This window comes from Rhinopithecus bieti, unplaced genomic scaffold (genome assembly GCF_001698545.2).
Source record: "Rhinopithecus bieti isolate Rb0 unplaced genomic scaffold, ASM169854v2 scaffold_13747, whole genome shotgun sequence".
Classification (NCBI taxonomy): domain Eukaryota; kingdom Metazoa; phylum Chordata; class Mammalia; order Primates; family Cercopithecidae; genus Rhinopithecus; species Rhinopithecus bieti.
The window spans coordinates 651,537-672,804 of record NW_016807729.1 but is presented as its reverse complement, the minus strand read 5'-3'; the positions used below and the strand labels follow the sequence as shown (position 1 = coordinate 672,804).

The 21,268-nt window shown below is 36.6% G+C and overlaps 2 protein-coding genes across 2 annotated transcripts in view; both read left to right on the top strand.

The window, feature by feature from the left end:
* TAB2 (TGF-beta activated kinase 1 (MAP3K7) binding protein 2) overlaps window positions 1-15,511 on the top strand; it is a 68,971-nt gene extending 53,460 nt beyond the window's left edge. Inside the window, exons 4-7 of the mRNA XM_017883666.1 lie at window positions 1,599-1,759; window positions 1,970-2,063; window positions 3,095-3,175; window positions 13,461-15,511. Of these exons, the coding sequence (XP_017739155.1) occupies window positions 1,599-1,759; window positions 1,970-2,063; window positions 3,095-3,175; window positions 13,461-13,603 (479 nt within the window). The 3' untranslated portion in view covers window positions 13,604-15,511. The remainder of the gene's footprint in view (window positions 1-1,598; window positions 1,760-1,969; window positions 2,064-3,094; window positions 3,176-13,460) is intronic.
* Window positions 3,990-5,172, top strand: SUMO4 (small ubiquitin like modifier 4). Its single transcript, XM_017883667.1, has one exon. It carries the CDS (start codon window positions 4,373-4,375, stop codon window positions 4,658-4,660), a length of 288 nt encoding a protein of 95 aa, XP_017739156.1. The 5' UTR covers window positions 3,990-4,372; the 3' UTR covers window positions 4,661-5,172.
* Window positions 15,512-21,268: the final 5,757 nt, after the last annotated feature.

Sequence of the window (21,268 nt, the reverse complement as noted above, 5' to 3'; positions counted from 1 at the left end):
CCACACCCCCACCCCCACCCCCCAGCGGAGACAGAGTCTCACTCTGTCATCCAGGCTGGAATGCAGTGGCATGATCTTGGCTTACCGCAACTTCCGCCTCCTGGGTTCAAGCAATTCTCCTGCCTCAGACTCCCAGCTAGCTGGGATTACAGGCATCCACCACCACGCCCAGCTACTTTTTGTATTTTTAGTAGAGATGAGGTGTCACCATGTTGGCCAGTCTGGTCTCGAACTCCTGACTCAAGTGATCCACCCTCCTCAGCCTCCCCAAAGTGCTGGGATTACAGGTGTGAGCCACCACGCCCAGCCTGGAATTTTTTTCTTAGATGTATGTGAGACCTTTCAACTCTTCTCTCATGTTTTCTGTCACATTATCTGTGCATTCTGGGTAATATTCTTACGTCTCTCTGGCAGGTCACCATCTGTCTTTGTATGTAATCTGTCTGGCTTTTTCATTTCAATGACTTTTATTTCTAGAGATTGTTTAAAGTGCTTTTCCAAACCTGCCTTTTTTTTTTCTCAAGATAGAATCATCCCCATGTTGTTTCTTTATAAAAAGTAGATTCCAGTATCTTCACTTCCAGTCCAGTATCCTAAAGGATGAGATTCATGTCCAGGGATAGATCACAAAAACATATACCAGTATTTGTAGTTTATTATGGTTTCCCAAGTAGTTCATTCATGCTGCGGGATTGATTGCTTATTTTGTTTCTTCAAAGATCTTGGAAAATATTTTCACAGAATATAATCTGAATATACAAAAATATAAGTGGCAATTGGGATAATTTAATGTTAACATTCATGTGGAGTAAAATCAATCTTCCTGTTTTATTTGTTGCATACATCAAAATGGATTCAACCTATTCTACATTCCCTTCTAAAATATCTATAACATGTTCATATTAGAATGCTTCATTCATAGACCAAACATGACACTCTGAAGTAAGAGAGCTTGTCCTTTCCGAGGGTAGATGTGAATTAGATACAGTAAGTAGGTTAATTAAAAATACTAAAACCTTTAGAGAAGTTGTAGCCTAAAAATGCTGTCTTCATTCATAAAGTGAATTTCTCCAAATCCTAAAAAACATTTTAAAGTAGCATTTATTTAAATAAACAGTTTTAAGTAAAATTTTGGAATTTGGCCAGGCACCGTGGCACAAGCCTGTAATCCCAGCACTTTGGGAGGTCAAGGCAGGCGGATCACCTGGGGTCAGGAGTTCGAGACCAGCCTGACCAACATGGTGAAACCTCATCTCTATTAAAAATACAAAATTAGTGCGGTGTGGTGGCAGTTGCCCATAATCCCAGATACTTGGAAGGCTGAGGCAGGAGAATTGCTTGAACCCGTGAGGCAGAGGTTGCAATGAACCAAGATTGCGCCATTGCACTCCAGCCTGGGCAACAAGAGTGAAACTCCGTGTCAAAAAAAAAAAAAAAAAAAAAAACCTGAAATTTTAAATGCCTAAACGTACAATATTTTGTTTTAATGTAGCTTTGGGATTTTTGACAAATTCTTGTTTATTTTGTTTTTCCAAGTCTGCTTAAAGGTTAATTGATTAAAGTGGGTAGGTCCTCATGTTTACTGATATGTATTGCAGCTCTGTTGGTACACCAGAAGGCCAGAATGGAACGACTTCAAAGAGAACTTGAGATTCAAAAGAAAAAGCTGGATAAATTAAAATCTGAGGTTAATGAAATGGAAAATAATCTAACTCGAAGGCGCCTGAAAAGATCAAATTCTATATCCCAAATACCTTCCGTAAGTCTTTATGTAACTGTTGTGATCTCTCTGCTTGAACGTGAGAGTAGGCCATCTAACATAAGTGTAATATCTCGATCTAGTTTTCTTCAGATGTTCTTAACTCTTACTTGTTTTTCTGTCCTGACTTTCCCCTGCCAAACTCCATTCTTTATTAACTAATGACTAAGAATTCAGTGCAAATCTTACTTACATAGAATTATTTTTCAGCTCGAAGAAATGCAGCAGTTGAGAAGTTGTAATAGACAACTCCAGATTGACATTGACTGCCTAACCAAAGAAATTGATCTTTTTCAAGCCCGAGGTAAAGTTCAGTGTATACGTAGCTGAAATTCATCGTATTAATTCACCAGCAGTTTTCCTGTGGCTAAAAACAGATTTATCAATCATAATCTCACTGCCTCAGAACATGTGGCTTTAGAACCAGATACAGTTTTAAGAATATATTTAAAAAGTCACCTCCATCTCAATGGCACTATCTTAACTGATAAAATAGAGAAGATAATAAAAATAAGGTTTATACACTCTTTAGACAATGATAGTTTTTTATACTTGAGCTGTTAATGACAAGCAATGATTTATAGTAAGTAATGTTTATAATTTAATTCAGTTCCATAGAGAACTAAAAGGCAATGTTATCACTTAAACCTAATTCTGAAGTTGGATAAATAATAAAAAGATATAAAATGGAAAAGACAGGAAGGGGAAGGAATCTAACCGAAAGAGAAGTCTTTAATACATTTGGGACTGTGTTCCAGAATCTATAAAACTGGAAGATAATTATTTTATTTTATTATTTTAAATGTTGATTAAGCTGTTTATCTTTAAACATTCATAGAAAATACCATAATTTAACTCTGGAGAGAAAAGTTCATGCTGTTCTAGAAACTACAATCCTTGAACTTACTCTTTTTGTGTAAAATTTTAACCATTCTATTACATGAGTGCAAGGTTTTTATATTTACTTGAGGTAAAGCTGTTTAGTCCGTATTTGATCATTTAAAATTACATTTTAAATTGTGAAATTTTAAGTTATTTTAACTTGCCACATAGAACAGGGGTCTACTTCTACTTCTGTTAATGTCTTACCAGCATTACTTTGACTTCTTTCACAATTTACCACTTACCCATGTTTATGAGTACTACATTATACCTAAGATAATATATTTGAAATATGTTTTGAAATCTTACATATAATTGGAGATTAGAGGAGCAAAATAAATGAAAAGCATTTCTTATAGCGTGATTTTTTTCTTAGAAAGAAATACTTGTTTTAAAAGGTAAAGTTGTTTTTGAACTATAAGCATTGATATATTTACTTTTTATATATTTCAGGACCACATTTTAATCCCAGTGCTATTCATAACTTTTATGACAATATTGGATTTGTAGGTCCTGTGCCACCAAAACCCAAAGGTTAGTGTATCCATTAAATGTGAAAACTGTTACTTTTGAAAAGCAAACTTTTAGAAAAATTTTCCTGTTCAGCAACCTTCCTCTCTAAAATTGCTTCAAACTCTGGCATTCTTAAATGAATTCATTAAGAAGATGTTTGTTTATTTTCATTTACATGCTTGGGGTTGGGGAGGATGCAAAGATGTAATCTTCTTAGCTTTTTAAGAGTAATATGCACGAGCTTAGGAAGCACTATACACTCCCAACCAATAATAGCAAGTCTTGGTTAAAAAAAATTACTAAGTACAAAAATTTGTATCATTTAAAACTTTAGACAAATGATAAGGAAGATACCTTAGGGAAGTTTTTTTTCCCCCCATGAATATTCAGTTTAATTTATATATAACTTTAAGTAATCAAAATACCCTAAATTCCAGATGAATAATTTTTTACCTTCTATCATTTTACATCATTGATATTCTCAGAATACATGCACACCAAACTAAGACATGTCAAAGTATATCTGTGTGTTTTGATCCAGGCATTAAAATGTGCATAGAAATGGAAACAGGTACATAAATATCACTGCTGAAGGTAAAGATATAGACATATATATAGATTAACACTTAACTGTAGTATATAATTTACTTTCAACTCTAATTAAAAAGTAAAAATTTGTTAATGGATATATAATATTAAAAGAAGCAAACTGCAAGAGCACATAAGTGTGGGAGGGTGGAGGTTGTAAAGATACAATAGTATTTTTGTATGCAATTGAAGTTGTTATCAACTTAAAATAGAAGAGTATAACCAAATGTAATCAAAGTAAATGACGATTAAATGTCATCAAATAACAAAGGAAGACAATAAGAGGAAAAGAGGAGCAAAACAGTTGTCAAATAGGAAGCAACAAACTGGCAATAGTAAGTCCTCACTTATCAGTAATTACCTTAACTGTAAATGGATTAAACTCACCACTCACAAGGAGTTTGTATGAATGGATTTTAAAAACAGGATCTGGCAGCAGCCAACGGGAGGCCCCAAGAGCTCCTGCTAGTGCACACAGTGGGAGGGGAGGGAGCCCATGACGTGCACGCACCCTCTCCCTCATCCACCACTGTCACCTCCTGCTGCTGCTGCTGCTGCTTGTGTGCTCATTAGTTGTGGACTTGCCATCTCTTTTGTGAAGCAGCAGATGAGGAGACTCCGGTGCTCGCCATGGCTGACGAAAAGCCCACAGAAGGAATCAAGACTGAGAACAAGGACCATATTAATTTGAAGGTGGCGGGACAGGATGATTCTGTGGTGCTGTTTAAGATTAAGAGGCATACACCAATTAGTAAACTAATGAAAGCCTATTGTGAACGACAGGGATTGTCAGTGAAGCAGATCAGATTCCAATTTGATGGCCAACCAATCAGTGGAACAGACACACCTGCACAGCTGGAAATGGAAGGTGAAGACACAATTGATGTGTTTCAACAGCAGACGGGAGGTGTCTACTGAAAAGGGAACCTACTTCTTTACTCTAGAACGCTGTTCTTTAAAGACCAAGATTATTACATTCTGAATTAGAAAACTGCAGTTTGGTTCCACCACATTCTGACTGCTAGAGTATAGTTTACTCTATTCTTTTTTTCCCCCTTCCACATTCCTTTGTTATCCATGACATAACTGATATATGTGCACAAGCATATTGCTTTTTTCTTCAAACCAGACAGCCAGTGGTATGTTTTGATTGACATCAAGTGGAGACAGGATGGGAAAAAAATAGTGATTCTGTGAAAATACCCCCTTTCTCCATTAGTGGCATGTTCATTCAGCTCCTATCTTTATATTCCAGTAAGTTATTTTGCTCTTACTGTTTTAACAAAAAAAAAAAAAAATTCTCATATACGTTGTTCAATTGGAGGATTTTAATGGTTTTCATTTATCATTGTAAAACCAAGGACAGTTTTATAACTTTTGTGTATGTAGCTGTTACATGTAAGGCAGTCTGTCTTTAAGTAGGGATAAATTACTCTGAAAAAAAGAAAGAATCCTAGAAAGTTTTCCCTTCAAGTGAAGCTTCTTGTTTAAATAAACTTTTGTTTAAAATGAAATAAGAAAATAAAACAGGATCCAATAATACACTATCTACAAGAGACTCATTTTATATTTAAAGACACACACAGGCAGAAAGTGAAGGGATGGAAAAATATTTCATATATAAACGGTAGCTCAAAGAAATCAAAAGTGGCTATAATTATATCAGAAACAATAGATTTTTAAGCCAAACTGTTGAGACAAGGATTATTATATAATGGTAAAAGGATCAATTTAACAGGAAAATATAAAAATTATAAAGACATACACACCCCACATCAGACTACATTAATATGTAAAGCAGATATTGACAGATCTGAAGACAGAAATTGACAGCAATAGTAGGAGACTTCAGTACCCCCCTTACAATATTATAGAATATCCAGACAGAAACCAAATAAACAGCTGGTTTGAGCAAAATGCTAAACCAAGTGGATATAGCAAACACAGAACTCTGCCAACAGCAAAAAAATATACATTCTTCCCAGGCACACACGGAACATTCTGTAGGACAGATCATATGTTAGTTCACAAAACGAGTCTAAACAAACCTAAGAAGATACAAATCATTCCAGGTATTTTTTTCTAACCACAGTGGAATGAAACTAGAAATTAGTAACAGCAAGAAAACCAGAAAATTTGTGGAAACTTAAACACACTCTTGAATAATCATTGAGTCAAGAAGGAAATCAAAAGGGAATCTTAACAGTATCTTCGGACAAAAATGAAAACACAGCATACCAGAACCTATGGGACGCAACAAAAGCGGTACTAAGAGATACGTTTATAGAGACAATACATATGTTGAAAAGAAAAAGATCTCACTTATACCCCAGGGACTAGTAGAACAGCAAGCTAAGCCTAATGTTAGCATAATGAAGAAAATAATAAGGATTACAGCAAAAAATAGAGGATTTAAAAACACAGAAAAAAGTCAGTAAAACTAAGAGGTGATTTTTTAAATCAACAAGATTGACAAACCCTTAGCTAGATAAATTGAGAGAAGAAGACAAAATCAGAACTGAAAATGGAGACAACAGATGCCTCAGGAATAAAAGGATCATAAGGGAATATTAGGAACAATTTTATGCCAACAGACTAGATAACCTAGAAAAAAGATACATTCCTAGAAACATACCACCTATTAAAGCTGAATCAAGAAGAATGAGAAAGCCTGAATAGGTCAATAACAAATGAGATTGAATCAGTAATCAAAAATCTCCCAACAAACACCCAGCATGGATTTAGAAATTAAAAAAAAAAAAAAAACAGACGTCCAGAACCAGATGGCTTTATGAGTGAATTCTCTCAACACTCATACAAGAATTAATACTAACCCTTCTTAAGCTCTCCCAAAAATGAGAAGATGGACCACTTCCAAACTCATTCTGAGACCAGCCTCACCCTGGTACCAAAACCAGACAAAGACACTGCAACTAAAGAAAACTACAGACCAATATTCCTGGTGAACATAGACACAAAAAATCCTCAGTAAAATACTGGCAAACCAAACTCAGCACATTAAAAGGACCATACACCATGACCAAGTGGAGGGTTTATCCCTGGGGCTTAAGGATGGTTCGGCATACACAAATGAATTAATGTGATACAGCACACACATTGAAGTAAAATGAAAGGAATAACCATGTAGTCATCTTAATAGATGTATAAAAAGCATTTGAAAAGGTTCAGCAATTGTTCATAATTAAAACTCTCAGGCCGGGCACAGTGGCTCACGCCTGTAATCCCAGCACCTTGGGAGGCCGAGGCGGGTGGATCACCTGAAGTCAGGAGTTTGGGACCAGCCTGACCAACATGGAGAAACCCCATCTTTACTAAAAATACAAAATTAGCCTGGCATGGCGGCCAATGCCTGTAATCCCAGCTACTCAGGAGGCTGAGGCGGGAGAATCGCTTGAATCTGGGAGGCAGAGGTTGCGGTGAGCCAAAATCACGCTATTGCACTCCAGCCTGGGCAGCAGGAGTGAAACTCTTGTCTAAAAAAAACATATATATGTGGAAGGAACTTAACAGAATAAAGGCCATGTATAAAAACCCCATAGGTAATATAACAATGGAGAAAACCAAAAGCTTTCCCCCTGAGATCTAGCACAAGCAAGGGTGCCATTCTTACCGCTTATTTTCAGTGTAGTACAGGGAGTTCTAATGTAGTATCCATTTTTGTGTTGCTGTAAAGGAATACCTGAGGCTTGGTAATTTATAAAGAACAAAGGTTTAATTGGCTCACAGTTCTGCAAGAAGCATGTCACGGACATCCACATGCTTTCTGTACAGGAAGCATGTCACCGACATCTGCTCAGCTTCTGGAGAAGCCTCAGGGAACTTTTACTCATGGCAGAAGGTGAACCAAGCAAGCAGAGGCATGTCACATGGTGAGCAAGATGGGGGGAGGTGCCACACCGTTTAAACAGCCAGATATTGCTTGAACTCAGAGCAGTATCTCATTATTGAGAAACCTGCACCAAGGTATTCGTGAATGATCCACCCCCACAGTCCAAACACCTTCCACCAAACCCTACCTCTAACACTGGGGATTACATTTCAATATGAGATTTGGAGAGGACAAACATCCAAACCATATCACCTAGCCAGAGCAATTAGACAAGAAAAATAAAGGTATCCAAATCAGAAAGGAGGAAGTAAAATTATCTGTTTGCAGGTGACATGATCATATATGTTGAAAACCCTAAAGATTCAACCAAAAACTTTTAAAAGTAATAAATGAATTTAGTAAAATTGCAAGACACGAAAACAGTGTACAAAAGTCAATTGTGTTTCTGTACACAAGGAACTATCAAAAAAAGGAGATCAAGAAAATAATCCCATTCACAATAGCAAGAACAAGAGTACTTAGGAATACACTGAAAATTGTAAAACATTGATGAAGGAAATTAAAGACACAGATAAATAGAAACATAGCCTGTGTTCATGGATTGGAAGAATTAATATTCTTAAAACATCCTTACTACCCAAAGTAGTCTACAGATTCAATGTAATCCCTATCAAAATACCAGTGGCAGTCTTTACAGAAACAGAAAAAAATCCTAAAATTATATACAACCAGAAAAAACCCTGAATAGCCAAAGCAATCTTGAGTAAGAACAACAGAGCTGGAGACATCACATTCCCTGATTTTTAAAAATATTACAAAGTTATAGTAAAACAATATGGTACTGACATAAAAACAGACATATTGACCAGTGAAACAGAATAGAGAGCCCAGAAATAAATTGATGTATCTATGGTCAACTTACCTTTGACAATGGTGCCAAGAACACACAATGGGAAAAGGATAGTCTCGTCAGTAAATGGATATTCACATGCAGATGAATGAAATTGAATCATTACCTCACACCATATACAAAAATAAACTCAAAATGGATTAAAAATGTAAACATAAGAACTAAAACCATAAAACTCCTAGAAGAAAACATAGGTGAAAAGCTTCTTGACCTGGTCTAGGCAGTGATATTTTGGATATGACACGAAAAGCACAGGCAACAAAAGCAAAAATAGGCAAGTGGGATTACATTAAACTAAAATGCATCTACACAGCAAAGGAAATAATCAGCAGTGAAAAGACAGCCTTCAGAAAGGGAGAAAATATTCACAAACTATGTAACTCCTAAAGGGTTTATATTCAAAATGTATCAGGAACTCATGCAAATCAATAGTAATAGAAACCAATAACCAGATTTTAAAATGGGCAAAGGACCAGAATAGACATTTCTCAAAAGAAAGTATACAGATAGCCAACAGGTATATTGAAAGGTACTCAACCTCACTAATCATCAGGGAAATGCAAATTAAAAGCCAATGGGATACCACCTTACAAACCTATCAGAATGGTTACTATGAGAAAGGTGAAAGATTACAAGCATTGATGAGGACATAGAGAAAAGAGAACCCTTGTACACTTTCATGGGAATGTAAGTTGGTACAGCTATTATGGAAAACAGTACGGAGGTTCAAAAACTTTAAAATTTTATAATCTAGCAGTCCCACTTCTGAGCATATATCCAAAGGAAATTCAGTAAGTATCTCAAAGAGATATCTGCACTCATGTTCCTTTCAGCATTATTCACAGTAGCCAAAATATGAAAACAACATAAATGTCTATATAGGGATAAAGAAAACGTGAGCAGTATACACGTAACACACACACAGAATATTTATTCAGCCTTAAGAAAGAAGGAAATCCTTTCATTTGTGATAACATGGGTAAACCTGGAGGATGTCATGCTAAGTGACATAAGCCAGAGAGAGACACGTGCTGCATGATCTCACCTGTATGTAGAATTCAAAAATGTCGAACTCCTAGAAACAGAGAACAGAACAGTGGTTACCAAGGCCTGGGAGAAGAGGGTATGGAAAGATGGTGTTCGAAGGGGTACAGAGTTTCAACTATGTAAGATAAATAAACTCTGAAGATCTAATGTACAACAGTGTGACTAGTTAACAGTAGTTTATTATATAACTGAAGTTTGCTAAAGGAGATCTTAAGTGTTCTCACCACAGTAGGGTGGGAGGGAGATAAGCTATATGAGATGCTGAATATGTTACTTGACTGTAATAAGTATTTCACAGTATATACATAAATCATCAAGTTGTACAGCTTACAGTTTTTAACTGTCAACTATACATCAATAAAGTTGTGGGGGAGACAAAACAAAGACAGCAAAACAACAGTTTTCATTCTCACAAATTCTGAAAGTCAGCAGACATGTGGTGAATCAGGTCAGCACTCATATAGGGTTACATCATCCTCACTAGTGTGCTGCAACAAATACTCCAGACTTACAATTTGTTCCACATATGTTTGTATTTTCAAATGTCTTCAGAGACAAAAATTATTTGTGTTACTTCTTCCTTCATAAGAAACATTATGGTTTGTAGGAATAGGAAAGTATGAATTGTGGATAGGAAAATGTACATTTTTCCTGTGAAACTGAACAGGACACCCTAAAAAAAATGTATGATTACTGTCATTGAGAAATTCAGTGCCTTACATAGGGGAGGAAAAGGAGAGGTTGAGAAAAACAAAATTAAAACATTTTACGAATCAGACAGTTGTTCACATGCTTACATACTGGTAGGAGTACCATGTTAAATTGGGTTTTAGACGAGCGGCTGGCAAACAGTGACCCATGGACCAAATCCAGCCTGCCATCTGTTTTTGTCAATAAAGTTTTATTGCAGGAAAAGAAAAAGAAATGGGAACAAGGAAGAACTAGTATATTACTGGTCTTCAGTTTGTTACAAGAATTTTCACATTCTCCTTTCACATTCTCATTTATTGTGCTCTCTCTACTCCTTCATTTTTTTGTTGTTGGTTTTATTTTTTATTTTTTTTTTGAGACAAAGTTTCAGCTCTTGTTGCCCAGGCTGGAGTTCAATGGCACGATCTCGGCTCACTGCAACCTCTGCCTCCCAGGTTCAAGCCATTCTCCTGCCTCAGCCACCTGAGTAGCTGGGACTACAGGCATGCACCACCGTGCCCAGCTAATTTTGTATTTTTCGTAGAGACAGGGTTTCTCCGTGTTGGTCAAGCTGGTCTCGAACTCCTGACCTCAGGTGATCCACCCACCTCTGCCTCCCAAAGTGCTGGGATCACAGGCTTGAGCCACCGCACCCAGCCGCCTGCATTTTTATGTATAATTAGGCGTAGCTCTGTCCTCGTATTTTATTTAAATGTTTTTAAATCTAGCTAGAATACAATGAACAGTTATTACAGAGGATCAGAGTGAGATTAGGGCATTTGACACAGTAAGCAAATGTTCAGAGACTAGATGCTATTTGGATGTTAATTGAATAAAGCAATAGAGATGACAGCGGTAGAAGCACTAACTCTTTAAAAAATATGCAAGATGTGTATTTCAGACACTGAGTGAGTTTCCTTAATACAATCTTCCTACTCTTTTGAAAAATAAGAATTTTTTCTTATGAAAAGTTTCCTGTTTTGCTTCAACATAATCTGTTACTTCAGATTAATAATAATCTGTTATTTCACATAAGTGAAATAAAATTGGTCTTGACAGTTGTTGAAGTAGGATGAGTACATGTACATGTTCATTTTGCTATCCTCTCTACTTTTATATATGTTTGAAATTTTCCATAATAAATACGAAAGGTCCAATAAAACATCCATTACTTAAAAGTTTTACATGAAAGATAGAAGTTTGTATGCCGGCTGTTTTGGGAGAAATAAGGAATCAGTAATTTTTTGCAGTAAGGCTAAAATACACATTAACTTCATGAACAGAAATTTATTTAGTCCTTGAAGTCAGTTCTGCTTCACAATATAGAGATTTTTTTAACAGCTAAAATTAAATGTGTTTAGACCATTATTTGTGATCTAATTTCCTCTTTTTTCCAATTTTTTGGTGATTTAGTTTCCAAACACCTCTAATTTTAAAAAAAATTCATAATTCTAAGTACCAAGTGAGTTTATAAGAAAACCATTGGAGATTTTTCATTTTAAAAAAATTTATAGATCCCTTATTGATTGCCTTAGATATTACTTAAATAATGAAAAATATGCTGGCATTTAATAATACATTGAAGTGTAAAAAGGTACTTCTTTATGGTCACTCTTCCTGAAATTTTAACCTTTGTGGTTAAACAGAATCAACAAGGTTTTACTAAAAATGTGCTAGGTGAAAATGTTTTCTAATGCCTGAGACCAAAATTCTAATAAGCAGGATGGATCCCCAGATTAAAACAATTATTCTGTAAAATGTTTCCCAGATGTGGAATGTGAAATGATTTTACATGGTAAAAAGTCAAAGTTTTTAAAAAAGTATTTCTTTTCATGTGTTTCAGGGCACAGTAACTGGTATTGTCAGATCCTTGATTTTTTTAGATATTTTTACTTACGATAAGACTTAATTCGATGTTTGTTTTAAAATTATTCAGTTTGTGGAAAATACTGTATAAATACTATTCAAGTTGGTTATGCATGTGGCAAAAATTGTGACAATGGAAAGCCAACACCTAAAGTTGAGGACTTAGCAAGAAAATTTCTATATAATGAGTAAGAAAGGTGATGCTAAAGGGATACAGAGTACCAAGTATCATTTAATTATTTAAAATTTGTCATAAAATTTGACTTCTATATTTTTATCTACTTGTTACAATGTCTCTCTTTTAAAATAGAAAAGATATCAGTAGGGTAAGTAGAATTTGCATATTAATATACATTGTTTTAACATAGGTTTGATGCTTCGAATTAATAACCTTGACAAGAAAAATTCAACAATGCATACTCCTTTTACTTTAAACCTCCCAAAATTAATTTGTAGGAATACTGTTCTAATTTCATTGTGGGACCCAAATTTTTAAAAGTAGTTTTATAAATGTGATCGCTTGTTAGAGACAATCTTTGAGGAATATAATTATTTTCTGTGTTTAAGATACCACTATCCATATAAACATTCTAGAACATTGGTCTCTTAGAGTTCCAGTGACCTTTATTTTATAAGTAAGAAACAAAGAGACCTAGAATGTATATGATTTATCTGAGATCACGGAGCAAAATATTCAGGAATTAGTAGCAGAGCCTGGAACAGAACTCCATTCTCACAACTGTCAATTCTAGTGTTCTTTCTACTCTACCATACCAAATGTGATTTTTAAACATAAAGTATGGTAAAATTTTTATATAGATTTACTTCTCCAGAGTCTGTGGATAAGACGTTAGATACTAGTTTATATTTATTTGTGTCATCCAAGGCTTACATTTTTAGCAGATAGAGAACATGAATTAACAAAAAACTTCCCTTTCTGGTAGAAAACAAATATAAATACTACTGCAGTGGGAAACGAAACTCTAACTTTAATGAGACTTATGTGCACTGACAGTATTGTTTTGCAGCAGGACACCTTTTTACAATTTTGAGTAGTGTTATGGGAATCTTTGCAATTAGACACCCTTTCTTTGACTATAAATTAGAGATAATGATGCTGTTTTCTCCTTTAAGAGACATGGAGGTGATTACATCATGTTCATGTTGTATTTCCCAGAGGGAGAAGTGCCAACTCGATAGAGGTTGGTAGTGATCAAGCATGTGTGTCAGTTTCAGCTAGATGCCTCATTTAGGGAGCAAGCTGCCTCAGGCTGTGCACTACAAATGGTGTTTAAAGTTGTCTAATTTTTTAGACTTTGTGATTTCTTACTTATAAAATAATTTCTTTCTTACAGATCAAAGGTCCATCATCAAAACACCAAAGACTCAAGACACAGAAGATGATGAGGGAGCTCAGTGGAATTGTACTGCCTGTACTTTTTTGAACCATCCAGCCTTAATTCGCTGTGAACAGTGTGAGATGCCCAGGCATTTCTGAGCCAAATGGCCCTGTATCTTCTCTAAAACCACATCTAAATTTCAAGAAACTTGTCTGTCATCGGGAAAAAGTTTCACTGCTACATAGGATTTTGTCAAATTGAAGGTGTGACAAGATGGTGTTGTGCTAATGTTAAATGTCAGTCCACAGAGCTAATAATACCTCAGTATAATGTCATAAGCAGTTGAAATTCATCACATGAAAAGTAATCTGCTGAAAGACTTGGTTGCCCACTGCCTAACTGTGTACAGTGTTACCAGTATCCCATTATGGATAATTCTCAATATGTTAACGCCTAGGTGTTCCCAATGCTTTTTTCCCCTCATGTCACTACTGAATTTTGACAGGAGGAAGGAATAGAATGATAGCTTGTTTTATTTGTAAAGCTTTCAGTGAAACACTACATACATGAAGAAAAGGAACAAGGTTTAACTATTTAAGAACTGTTTGCTGCCGCATAGTGCCATTGGATAGGGGAAGAACTTCAGAAATCTGTGGTACTCTTTGGCCTTGTCTTTGTCTTCCCTGAACACGTCTCCACTCTGTGAAGCCAGCATCTAGGGGCTAAAGATGCAAAGGAAAGCAGCATGCATTGTCTGTACAAATGTGCAGTGAAATACCCCCAAAGCTTTTCCTACTGTACAGATCTCTCGAGTCTGCTTTAAGTGATTTCTTTTCTTCTTGATTATTTTCTTATATTTCTATATGTATAGTGTAATAGCCTTTTGTTAACTAATTTTCTTTTTTCCTTTTAGTAATTAAGCACGATCATGTCCCTTTTTACGCCTTACCTGAGAGGAACAATGCCTTAAAATAAAAAAGCATTAATGAGATGAAACTATGCACAGAATAACTTTCCTCTACTTATTCTGTACTTTGCCCTCATAAGTTCCAATGTTGTATGAAGACAGGGAGATGCTGCACAGTGAATTGCAGATGATATTACAGAAGTGATGTCTGTAGGTCACATTAAATACTGACTTGAGCAGTGGGTGACACAACACAGTGTTTTTTCTTCCACAGGGAAGCTTAAAACAAAAGAGATTTTTAACCCACTGACAGAACAACAAGGTTAAACTTCATCTGCTTGGTGTCCCACAGAACTTGCACAAGCGATTGTTATTGGGAAAGTACAGTCTCAAAACCAGCAACAGCAGCAGTACCTACAGCCCTTTTTTTGGAGAGAAGTTTAAATGCTTTACTGTTGGGGCAGTCCATTTCTAATCCTGACTTGGTGACAGTATCATGTGTATTTATAAAACAAGGCTAGCCATATTTAGGACAACTGAAGAAAAGCTGGAAAAAAAGAAAAACAAGCAAACTTGAACACTGAAGCAACCTCAAGCATCTCTTTATTTTGATGATATATTTTTGTAAGGAAAATAAATATTCAGATGATCAGGAATGTATATAACTAAAAAATCAAGAAAAAAATAACAGTATGCATTTAAAAAGACAGAATTATGAAATTATATGAGTGCTTAGAATGGGGCTATAAGGGAAGTGCTGAAATAGAGCAAAGGATGGAAGATAATATAGACTATCACCCACTGTAAATGTTTGCAAGTGGCTGTGTTTTAAATGGGATTATTAAAGTTGATCTCTATGAATGTCAGAGCCTTAACTTTCAGGCTTTGCATTTTGTATATGGGAAGAAATAAGACAATCCTAGGTAATTAAACCGTAGACCCAAAGCCCTTAGGTTTGATGCATTTTATTTTAAAATAGGCCTTGTTTTCAGCTTCATCTGCAGTTCTATGTGAAGATTGATAAATCAGTTTTTACTTGTTTTATTAATAAAACGTAATTTGGATATCTTGAGTTGATGGTTTTGTGATTTAGCTGGGTAAACTATCTTTGTAACAGATAAGTTATTTATAAAAATTAAAAAACTTATATTCTAATGTGGATTTTGTGACTTGTTTTCAGTTTTTGGAACAGGAGATAATTTATACATCAGATCATTTAAACATTAATGGAAATCAGAGAAAACTTCTTCTCTAGAGTCTCCTTGTGACATTATGACATTCAGCTGCATTTCTTGGAGTATTTTTATCAGTTTCCCTAGACTTCTTTTTTCATAGTTTGTGATAGCTTTCCCTTTAATTTCCTTTGGATTTTTCAAAACTTACTCCATTGTTAAAGACAAATGTGATTTATTGGACCATTTAACCTGAAGTTAACACTTAGTTAATATTAGTTCTGTCCCTTGATGTATAATGCAGGTCATGAGGATGGTGGTGCTTCTCTTGAAGAGACCTTTTATATTTACAGTTTTCAAAAAATTACAAAAACTCAGGTGTTTTTCTCAGGCTGAAAAGAACAAACTAGCATTTGCTGATCTCGCCATGATGCAGTTGTAGAAAGGTCTTCCTTAAGTGATCTTTTAAACTTAATAGGAAGGAAGTACTCTTTGTCAATGAATATGAGGACTGGACATGTTGGTCATTTGGGGTTCGGGGGTAGAGAAATTGGCAGTTCATGTAAACTAGACTTCTCAGGAAAATTTTTATATTAACAAAATGTCAGCCAAATGCCTCCTGTGACAACTAATACTTTAGACAAAGATGTGTGTTACATTGCGGATATTTATGGGAAAAAATTTTTGAAATTTTAGTTTTAAAATTTTTGTTTAAATGACCAACCTGTGTCGCCTTTGATCTAATATTAATTAACTTTATATTGGGGAAATCATGCAGAAAATCATCTCCACGGGTAGTCCAAAACTCATTGTTAGCTTTAAACCTATTTAATTAAAGCAGCTATAAATAGCAAAACTAGCTGACGTGTCACCAGTATTCTCTATCCCAGTGTAATGTTGACAAGCAATTCTAGTGAGCACGGATAGGTTTAAGAGGTTAACAGTATGACAGAAAATATTCAGACTGGGCACAAGTGGCTCACACCTGTAATCCCAGCACTTTGGGAGGCCAAGGTGGGTGGATCGCTTGAGGCCAGGAGTTTGAGACCAGCCTGGCCAACATGGGGAAACCCCATCTACTAAAAATACAAAAATTAGCCAGGCATGGCAGCACACGCCTGTAGTCCCAGATCCTCTGGAGGCTAAGCCACAAGAGTCGCTTGAACCCAGGAGGTAGAGGTTGCAGTTAGCTGAGAGTGCACCACTGCACTCCAGCCTGGGCAACAGAGCACAGCTGTGTCTCAAAACAAAAAAAGAAAGATAAAATATTCAGCCCATGAGTAATGTAAGTTGGCCATATTGCCCTAGAAAATAACGTAGTGGCACCAGGGACTGCTCCAGATTTAATAACTATATGCTGGATATCAGCATAGCTTCCCATATATCACAAAGTACTTCTATTCCTGTATGGCAGATGAATATATTTTTGGCTTCAGCTTTTTTGGTGCTTCAATTTTATATCCATTTTACTTGAAATGGCTCAGCTGCATTTTAATTTATATTGTTTCCATCTGAAAATACAATTAGACAACTGAGAGAAAAGGCCGAAGAAAACCAATTTTTTTTTTTTTTTTTTTTTTTTTTTTTTTTTTTTACGAAACAGAGCCTCACGCTATCACCCAGGCTGTAGTGCAGTGGAGCATTCTCGGCTCACTGCAACCTCCACCTCCCGGGTTCAAGCAATTATCCTGACTCAGCCTCCCCAGTAGCTGAGATTATAGGTGCACGCCATCACGCCTGGCTAATTTTTTTTATATTTTTAGTAGAGAAAGGGTTTCACCATGTTGGCCAGGCTGGCCTCAACTCCCGACCTCAAGTGATCCTCATGGCCCAAAATGCTGTGATTTCAGATGTCTTCATGGATTTACTCTGTAATCCTGGCACAGTTCCTTGCTTGCATTGCCTTTCCTTGTCGAACGAAGGTAATTAATGCTAAACCCACCTCAGGGGGGTGTTGTAAGGATTAATGTGAAACTATCATCTGAGCCAACCCTTTCTCTCTGACTAGGAACTGCGTTGTCCTAAAAGTGGGTCGTGTTTTTACATGAATGGGTTTTGAAGTATTTTTCTCTCAACAGTATTAACAGGTAAGTTTGCTATTTATCTGAATTGGTCTAGGCACATCTCAATGGATCAGAATTTGATGTTTCAATCACTGAGATTGAATTTTTCCCTCTTAATGTCAAAGGTTGGTAGATTTGAAAAGATTAAACTTTGGAAGGCTGACCTGAAGATCAGGTATGTTTATATTTCTATTATATGTTCAGCTGTCTAAAGAATGTACATTTTATGATGGAGTATAACAAATTATTTCTCCACGATAAACAACTTACTGTAGTGTTTGCATGTCTGCATATTTGTTTTAAGCCTAAAATGAACCCAAAGCACACTTCTCTCTAGTGCCTCGCTCTTTACGGATTCCCTTGTTTACTCCCTTCTTCCTCTTCTGAGGGCAGCCTTCCTCTGACATGTTGTGGAACCAATACAGCTTACTGATCTTATTCCAGAAGTGTTTATTGATCCTCATAGCCATGAACAAAGACTGCCATATCTTCACCATGGAAATGCTTTCCAGTGGTTTTTGGTTTTGTTCTTTGGAGACAAAGTCTTGCTGTGTTACCTGGGCTGGCCTCTTGCTGGGTTCAAGCTGTCCTCCCACCTTGGCCTTCCAAGTAGCTGGGACTACAGATGCATGCCACTGCACCTGGCTACAGATTTTTTTTTTTTTTTTAATTTTCACCTTTGAACTCATCCATAGATTGTTGGTAGGCTTTGTCCCTTTCACACTGTGACTAATTGATTCCAAGTTCTTACTCTTTCCTTGCACACTGCAGCTAGATCACAGTATGTTACAGAAATAACACTATGCCCACGCTCCTGTTCAGAAATCTTTATTATTTCCACATTGTTCACTGGGCTTACTTGTAAGACTTGTTTGTTCCTTACCCATCTCTTCAGGATCATTACTTTCCAACAGAGCCCTCTTAAAACTAAATTGGTCTAATCACTTCCCTTAATAGGCCTTGCACCTTCCCCACCAGTGTACTTTTGTCCATGCCATTTGCCTCGTCTTTGTATTAAATTGAACTTCCAATGATCAGATCAAGGATCACCATCGTGAGACCTTTCCAAACTGCACCTTTTTTTGTAGCACTTGCTATATTTTCTGCCTACTGGGCACTCATTGCTACTTTGACCTCTCCACTTAGATACAGACATACATTGTTTTATTGTGTGTCACTTTATTGCACCTCACAGAAGTGTTTTTTACAAATTGAAGGTTTTACAAATTGAGGTAACCCTGCATTGAGCAAATTTATTGGTGCCATTTTTTTCAGCAGCATGTACCTCTGTGTCTTTTGTATTACGTTTTGGTGAGTCTCACAATATTTTAAACTCTCATTACTGTTATATTCGTTATGATTTGTGATCCGTGATCTTTGATGTTATAATTGTAATTGTTCTGGGGCACCACGAAGCATATCCACATTAAGGCTTAATTGATATTTGAACCATGTCTGTGTGAGACTTAACCAATACTTGATGATATGTGTTTTTTTGTTTGTTTGTTTTTGGGATGGAGTCTCACTCTGTTACCAGGCTGGAGTGCAGTGGCGCAATCTCGGTGCACTGCAACCTCCGCCTCCTTGGTTCAAGTGATTCTCCTGCCTTGGCCTCCCAAGTAGCTGGGACTACAGGTGTTTGCCACCACGCCCAGCTAAGTTTTTGTATTTTTAGTAGAGACAGAGTTTCACCGTGTTAGCCAACATGGTCTCGATCTCCTGACCTCATGATCTGCCTGCCTCAGCCTCCCAAAGTGCTGGGATTACAGGCGTGAGCCACGATACCCAGCCAATATGTGTGTTCTGACTGTTCACCAACCAGTCATTCCCCTCTCTTTCTCCCTCTCCTTGGGCCTCCTATTCCCTGAGACACAACAGTATTGAAATTAGGCCAATTAATAACCCGACAGTGGCTTCTAACTTTAAGTGAAAGGAAAAGTCACACATCTTTCACATTAAATCAAAAACTAGAAATGGTTAATTAAGCTTAGTGAGGAAGGCATGTTGAAAGCCAAGATAGCCTGAAAGCTAGGCCTCTTGCACCGAACAGCCATGTTGTGAATGCAAAGGAAAAGTTCTCAAAGGAAATTAGTCGTGCTACTTCAGTGAACACAAGTGATAAGAAAGTGAAGCAGCCTATTGCTGATATGGAGAGTTTTAATCGTCTGGATAGAAAGTCAGACCAGCCACAACATTCCCTTAGGCCAAGGCTTAATCCAGAGAAAGGCCCTAACTCTTCAATTCTATGAGAGAAGTGAGGAAGCTGTAGAAGAAAAGTTTGACAATAACAGAAGTTGGTTCGTGAGATTTACAGAAAGAAGCCATCTTCATAACATAAAAGTGCCAGGTGAAGCAGTAAGTGCCAATATAGATGCCACATCAAGTTATCCAGAAGATCAAACTAAGATAATGTGGCTACATGAAACAACAGATTTTCCATGTAGATGAAACAGCCTTAAAGTGGAAGAAGGTGTCGAGATGCCATCCAGGACTTTCATAGCTAGAGAAGAGAGATCAATGCCTGGCTTCAAAGGACAGGCTGACTCTCTTGTTAGGGGCTAATGCAGCTGGTGACTTGAAGTTGAAGTCAATGCACATTGACCATTCCAAAAATCCTAGGGCTCTTAAGAGTTATGCTAAATATACACTGTGCTCCAGAAATGGAACAACAGAGCCTGGATGGCAGCACATCTGTTTATAACATGGTTTACTGAATTATTTTAAGCCCACTGTTGAGACTTACTGCTCAGAAAAAAAAAAAAAAAAAAGATTTCTTTCAAAATCACGACAATGCACTTGGTCACCCAAGAGCTCTGATGGAGATGTACAAGGAGATTACTGTTTTCATGCCTGCTAATGTATCCATTTTGCAGCCTGTGGATGAAGGAATAATTTAGACTTTGAAGTCTTATCACTTAAGAAATACATTTCATAAGGCTATAGCTGCCATTGATAGTGATTCCTCTAATGGATCTGGACAGAGTAAACTGAAAACCTGGAAAGAATTCCCCATTTTAGATGACATTAAGAACATTCGTGATTCATGGGAGGAGGTCAAAATATCAACACTAATAGGAGTTTGAAAGAAGTTGATTTCAACCCTCATGGATGACTTTGAGGGGTTCAAGACTTCAGTGGAGGAAGTCACCGCAGACGTGGAAATAGCAAGAGAACTAGAATTAACAGTGGAGCATGAAGATGGGACTGAATTGCTGCACTGTCATGATCAAACTTGAACAAATAAGGAGTTGCTGTTTATGGGTGAGCAAAGAAAGTGGTATCTTGAGATGGAATCTCCTCCTGGTGAAGATGCTGTGAACATTATTGAAATGACAACAAAGGATTTAGGATATTACATAAACTTAGTTAATAAGCAGCCACAGGGTTTGAGAGGATTGACTCCAATTTACTGTGGGTAAAATGCTACCAAACAGCAACACATTCTACAGAGAAATCTTTCATGAAAGAAAGAGTCACTGCAGCAAGCCTCATTGTTGTCTTATTTTAAGAAATTGCCCCAGTCACCCCATCCTTCAGCAGCCACCTCCCTGATCGCTCAGTGACCATCAAGACCCTCCACCAGCAAGAAGATTATGACTTGCTGAAGGCTCAGATGATTGTTAACATTTCTTAGCAATAAAGTATTTTTAATTAAGGAATGTGTATTTTGTTTTTAGACAT

What these genes read in the sequence shown, in the direction of transcription:
- SUMO4 (XM_017883667.1), top strand. Translation starts at nt 4,373, where the DNA reads ATGGCTGACGAAAAGCCCACAGAAGGAATCAAGACTGAGAACAAGGAC.